This window comes from Pteropus vampyrus, unplaced genomic scaffold (genome assembly GCF_000151845.1).
Source record: "Pteropus vampyrus isolate Shadow unplaced genomic scaffold, Pvam_2.0 Scaffold435, whole genome shotgun sequence".
Taxonomy (NCBI): domain Eukaryota; kingdom Metazoa; phylum Chordata; class Mammalia; order Chiroptera; family Pteropodidae; genus Pteropus; species Pteropus vampyrus.
In genome coordinates this window covers 1,385,619-1,391,686 of record NW_011889216.1, presented here as the reverse complement: position 1 = coordinate 1,391,686, position 6,068 = coordinate 1,385,619, and the positions used below count along the sequence as shown (strand labels likewise).

At 52.3% G+C, this 6,068-nt stretch overlaps 1 protein-coding gene across 1 annotated transcript in view; it reads right to left on the bottom strand.

Annotated features, from left to right (window-relative positions):
- The window catches only part of RSPO1 (R-spondin 1), a 15,141-nt gene continuing 9,073 nt past the window's right edge, over positions 1–6,068 (bottom strand). The window contains exons 2-5 of the mRNA XM_011381366.1: positions 3,494–3,685; positions 1,305–1,454; positions 853–1,041; positions 1–167 (exon numbers count right to left, since the gene is read on the bottom strand). Coding sequence (XP_011379668.1) covers positions 1–167; positions 853–1,041; positions 1,305–1,454; positions 3,494–3,685 — 698 coding nt within the window. The remainder of the gene's footprint in view (positions 168–852; positions 1,042–1,304; positions 1,455–3,493; positions 3,686–6,068) is intronic.

Here is a 6,068-nt window from a genome sequence, read left to right as displayed (position 1 = left end):
CTAGGTGGGCCCCGCAGATGTGAGTGGCCCCACTGTCCCTTGCTGCTGCTGCTGTTGCTGGCCCTTGCGTCTCCGAGAGCCGGTGCCCGCATCCTTGCTTTCCTTTCTGCTTGGGTTCCTGTTGGCGTTCTCCCGCCGGCCCTGGCTTCCCTTCCTCCTCTTCTGCCCTGCAACCCAACAGCAGGAAGAGTCAACAAATGATGCCCTTCCACAAACAGGGAGGCCCTAGGCATGGCCAAAGGCCCTAGGAGGGGAGTGGTGAGGAAGCTGGGCAGGGAGGAGGCTGGAGATGCTGCCTTTAGGCAATCAGGGTCCCCTTAAAACCTCCTCTGACCATCAGCCACTTCAGAGGACCCTGCAATAAGGGTACTGAGAGGGGGTCCCAAGAGCCTTTTCGCCTTCTACTTCTTGATAAACCAGACACCCTCCTCTTTCTCATGTCTTCCTCAAGCCTTGGACTCCCATGTTCAAGATGTTCAGTGCAGCTTTCAGGACAAGCAGGATGATCCCTGCCCCTCTCTGGGGCCATCATTGCCAAGGCTGAGCGACCTTGGCCAAATCATTATACCTCTCTGGGTCTTAGCACCCCTTTAACATCCCCACCCGACCTCTGAGGTTCCTTCCAGTACCAACATCTGCTGGCCCAGAAGAAATGGAAAGATATGGACATGAAAGTTTCCAGCTCCCACCACACCGAGTTCCGGGGTTCTTCCAGGACCTGGCACTAGTTTGCACAGCATGGGATCTTGAGTTGGGGACTCTCCATTTGGCCCCAGCCTGAGGCCCTCTCCTGGACAACAGGCAGGAAGCAAAGGTGGTCACACCTCCAGGGAGGCGGAGGCTGCAGCTCACCCTCAGGACAGGGCACCCTCCGCACTGTGCACCTCCGGATCTCCTTGGTGTCGGAGCAGATGGCATGGTCCCCTCCGGGGGCATGGAGCACCCTCCGTGTCCGCTCCTCAGAGCCCCTCCGGAAACCACAGAGCTTCTTCTTCTTGGAGCACGGCCCCCACAGGGACCACTCGCTCATTTCACATTGCGCTGGCAGGAAGGGAGGGAAGACGGAGAGAAGGGAGAGGAGTGGGGGTCACATCCCCTCCCCTGGCCCGGAGTACCGCATGGGAGCTTCTCCCACCAGCTCTCTGCCTGGACTCAGGCCCAGAGGGCAGGAAAGTCCTAAGGAAAACCCCAGAGGGTAGTTGTAGGGTAAGTTTTCTCTGGACAGTGCCCAGACCCCACCCTGACCCGCCTTACTCCTGGGGTCCGGGGCCCTCTGCCCACAGCACCCATGGTGCCTGCCTTACCAGGACTACTGCACTCCATGGTGCCGTTGGCAGCTGCAGAGCCCTCGGGACAGGCCGGGTAGCAGCGTCCCTTGTGCAGGTACAAGCTCTCCTTACACTTGGTGCAGAAGTTGTGACTGAAGCAGGCCTCACAGTGCTCAATCTTGCATTCTGAGGAGAGGACAAGAGTGGAGGCCTCAGGTTCAGCCTGCAACGGACACTTCCCCTCATCCCCATCTCAACACCTGCCAGTCCAGGACCACTCACTCTGAGGGCAGGATGGTAGGTAGCCTGGAGCTAGGAAGTGCAAGAGAGGCATCTGGGGAGGGAGGGAAAGGCAAGGGCAGGGCTCGGGAAGGAGACCAAAGTGGCCACTCTTCAGGGCAGGCTGGGACTTACCCAGGGTCAGCCCATGCCAACTCAAACCCAATCCTAGGCCCTGGAACCCTAGGTGAGGCCCGAGAGAGCTGGTTTCAGAGGAGGAGAACAGGACCCTCTTGGATTAGTGGGGGTGAGAGAGGAGGGTCCCAGCTCCTCATGGCACCGTAAGGGCCACCCAGTCAGAGTTGAACTAAGGGACACAGTGATGCCCTGACTGTGGCTGTGTGGTCCCCTCTTCCCCCCTTTCTGGATATTCACAACACCCCAAATCCTGGATCTTTTCCAACTGGGCAGAAAGAATCGGCTTAGAGGAGGGGGAAGCGATCCCAGGGCAAATTCCTCTCCCTTTGCAAGTGAGTTCCAGGAACTGCCTTGGTTAGACTCCTGAATCCCTCCCTGATCCCCTCCTGCTAGCTCTCCCTCCTCTGGGGACTCGTGGGGGAGGGTGGGTTGCAGGGCTGGAGAAGCAGGAAGGGTCTTTCACAATCTCTCCCTTCCCAGATTGTGGGCGGGGCTAACTTCCTCCGGTCTCTGGCACCTGGAGCCTGGGCTGCCAGTTTCCCAGGAGCTGGCGCAGCCAGGAACTCCTCACCCCAAATACCTTGAGGACCAAGAGGGCAGCCTCACAAACTCCCCACCCCCACCCCACCCTCCTCTGTGGCTTTATCTCAGCTTCACCTCCCCTACTCCCTCCTCTCATGCTCTGATTTCTGGGTTTGGTTGCAGGTGGAATACAGTTAGGAGCAACAGCAGTTACCATTTAGAATGTCAGACATGAAGGGCTTTACATATGCCTCTTACAACAACCCCAGTGGTAAAAAACTGGTACTCCCATTTTAAAGAAGGGGTTTTAAGAGGTTGTGACATGCCCCAAATCACACAATAAATAGGTAGTAGAGTTGAGAATAGAACACCAGTCGGCTGATCTGGGGTCAGTCATTTCCTCTCCAAGTCTTACTGTTAATCGGTTATAAAAAGGATACCATCACTTAGGTCCCGGTCTCCCTCCAAAGGGTGTTGTGGGCTCAACTGATGTGAGATCTGGAAATGTACTCCAAACTCCAAGGCACTGAACAAATGAGAGGGAGCACTGGCTTTGGAGTGCGTTCATTGTATGTCCCCCAGAATGACACAGCTGAGACAGGATGGAGGTGTGATAGTACGCGCCTTGAAGCATGTGGAACTGTAGCTGGTGTGGGAGAGAGGAGCGGAGTGAGAAGACCAGCGGGGAGAGGTGGGTGGGGGAGAGCAGGCTGACTGGGGCTTGAATTTCTCTTCGGTCAGTAGCACCAGTGGTGGTTTTTAAGCAGAAGTGTGATGGGACAGGTTGTGTGTCTCAGAGCATCTTTCCGGCTGCAGTGTGAAGGAAGGGTCCAAGGGAACCAGATGACGGTTGGAGGATAGATAAACAGGCAATTGCAATAGTCCAGGAGAGAGGGGAAGGGAGCTTGGATAGGACAATGGCATTGAGGAGAGAAAGGAGATGAAGCAGGCACAATTTGGTTATTGGATAGATGGGAGATGGTATAAATGAGAGGTTGGCTCCCAGGTCTATGGTTTGAGTGATGGCTTGGGAACAGAGTGATTTGTGGGAATACAGGTTGGTGCAGGTTTAGAGGAAGGAGATGCAGTTCTAACAGGGACACGTTGAGGTGGAAATGTGGATGGAATATTGGGGGAGACGTCTGGCTGGCAGCCAGATACTTGCATCAGAATTCTTATCTCTCCTCCTCAGTGCTCCCAATACTCTTCTTGCCAGTCTCCGACAAAGCTCCCTCCCCCACTGTCCAGAGCCTCTGGTGCCCTTCTCCAGCCCTGCCCACACTCACTGATGCACTTGTTCATGTCGGGGTTGCGGGCATCGAAGTATCCAGGCGGGCAGGACGGCAAGCAGACGCCCACCTGGCGGATGTCGTTCCTCTCCAGCAGGATGAACAACTTGGGTGAGCACTTGAGGCAGCCGTTGACCTCAGAGCAGAGCTCACAACCTTTGGCACAGGCCTGGCTCCCCTCAGCACTGACTACAGGGGTGGAACAAGGGTGAGAAGGTGGCTGTAGAAAAGACCTCTGTCTTTCCCAGGCTCCCACAAGAATGGGAAGTGAGTAGATTGGTGTTTCCTTCTACAGATGACTGTGCTTCTCAGAAAGTAGAGGTCAGGCTGGCAGCTCTCTGTAAAGCTACATTACAAGCCTCCCCAGTATCCTCTCTCAAGGGAACTAGCACAGAAACCTGGAGCAAGAGCTCCTATCCACCACAAATGCCTCCGTAGCTTCAGGCACAACACGAGCTCACCCTCCAAGCTTGTTTCATTATGCCCAGAGACGCTACTGAAGCTGCACCTTTCCTGGAACCCACCCCTACCTTCCCCAGAGAAAGAAAAGCTCAGCCTCAGGTATGGTTTTTTTTTTTTTCCTTATCCTTGAGAAAGTTTTAAGGACAAGAGGAGAAAATAGGTTAAAGTATCTAAGAAAAGATCACCTGCTCAGAGATAGGAAGACAACTAGAATAAGCTATGTCTCGAACGGTGGTCTCAATCAGAGACAATTTTGCTCCCCAGGGAATATTTGGCAATGTTTAGAGACATTTTTGATTGTCGCACTGGAAAGGGGGGTTGCCACGGCATCTAGTATGAGAGGCTAGGGATGCTGCTAAAACATCCTCCAGTGCATGGGGCAGCCCATATTATCTGGTTCAAAATGTCAGTGGTTCTGAGACTGAGAAACCCTGGCTTAGAACTATCCTCTGAGGCAGCGTGATCTCCAGCCCCAGTAGCAAGTCTCAAACCTTTGATCTCTTTCCCTTATCCACTTGTTCTATCAATCCTTACCGAGCCCCTTGTAGCTAGAGACATGGAGGCAAAGATGCCTGGCCACTCCACTGATCATTCAGTGGCACAGACAGACCTGCAAATAGGCAAATGCTGACAGCCACAATGCCAAGCAATAGTGGACTCAAAAGGAAGAGAGGGAAGGAGTCACAAAGAAGGGGCTATCTGGGCCAACTCTTGAGAAATTAGTAGATTTGTCAATTAGGAAACAGAGATAAGGGCCCTCTAGGAGCAGGACCGCAAAGGTGGACGACAATCCGCAAAGATAATTCAGGGTGCAGGAGGAATGGAGAGAGAAGTAATAAAAGATAAGGAGTCCTATCTTGAAAGGCCTTTTATGTCATGCTAAGGAACTTGCCCTTGATCCTGCCAGGTGGTGTTCCCCAAAGAATATTCCTTGGAACATGATCCCCCTAAATGTTCATAGGGGACTGTAGAGAAAAGGTCACTGAATCAGGTAAGACTGAGAACCACTCGGTCCAACAAGTATAAACAGGATTCTTTACTTCTTCATCCTTTATTATGAGCCTGTGCTGATTGCATCTCCAGGAGGGGGACAGAGAGAGCTGTATTTCCCAAATATTTTTGCCACAGAACCCTTGTTTGGCAGAGTTTTTCTTGGGACCTTTCTGAGAGCTAATTATATGACAGGGAGCTATTGGCAAGTTTTATGCAGGAGCAAGACCTAGTCTGATTGACATGTTGGAAAGGTTGCTCTGGCAGCCTGAGTGGAGACCAGAGACTGAAGAATCACTTGGAAGGAAGCTGACCAGATCATCCAGGTGAGAAAGGTGAGAAAGTCTTAAATAATACTCAGTTCAGTGGAGATGGAGAGAAAAAGACTTACTTGAAAGATGCTTAGGGAATACAATCAGTAAGCTACGGTGACCAATAGGAGGAGGAGGAGGAGTCTGGGGTGAGTCCCAGCATTCTGGCCTAGGGTATGGGTGAGCGGTGGGGCCAGTCACTAAAAGAGGCCCATGGGAAGAGAAGCAAGTTGAGAAGTAAGGAGAGGAAGGAGAATAGTTGTTAGTCGCTTAAGAGGAGTTGTAGATATAGGCTGGAGGCAGAGAGCTGGGAGAATCAGAACAGAGATGGCAGGAGATCACACAGGACCCAGAATTCGGGCTTCAGAGTCAGCTGGACGTGGACCCAAATCCCCAACCTACGACCCTAGGCAAAACACTGCATTTTGTGTGCCTCCCTTCCCACCCCTGAAAGAGAGAGATGAGGATGCCCTCTCAGGAGGGCTGTGGAAGGGAGCATCTGTTCCGGGAACGATCCCTGATTTCGGAACAGGAGAATGAGTAAGAGGTTGGGAGGTGAGCAGAAGGGAAGAGGAGGATAACAAAAACAACGATAATAATGATAAAATCATAATCATCATAATGGAGGCTCATTACTAAATGTCGAACGCTCATTCTGCAGCAGGCACTGGTCTCCGTGTTTCGTAAGTATTGACTCATTTAATCCTTACAACCCATGAAGTAGGTACTATTATTTTCTTTTTAATCCTCACTTTTACAGATGAGGAAATGAAGAAGTTACATTACTTGAACAAGGCTTCACGGCCAGT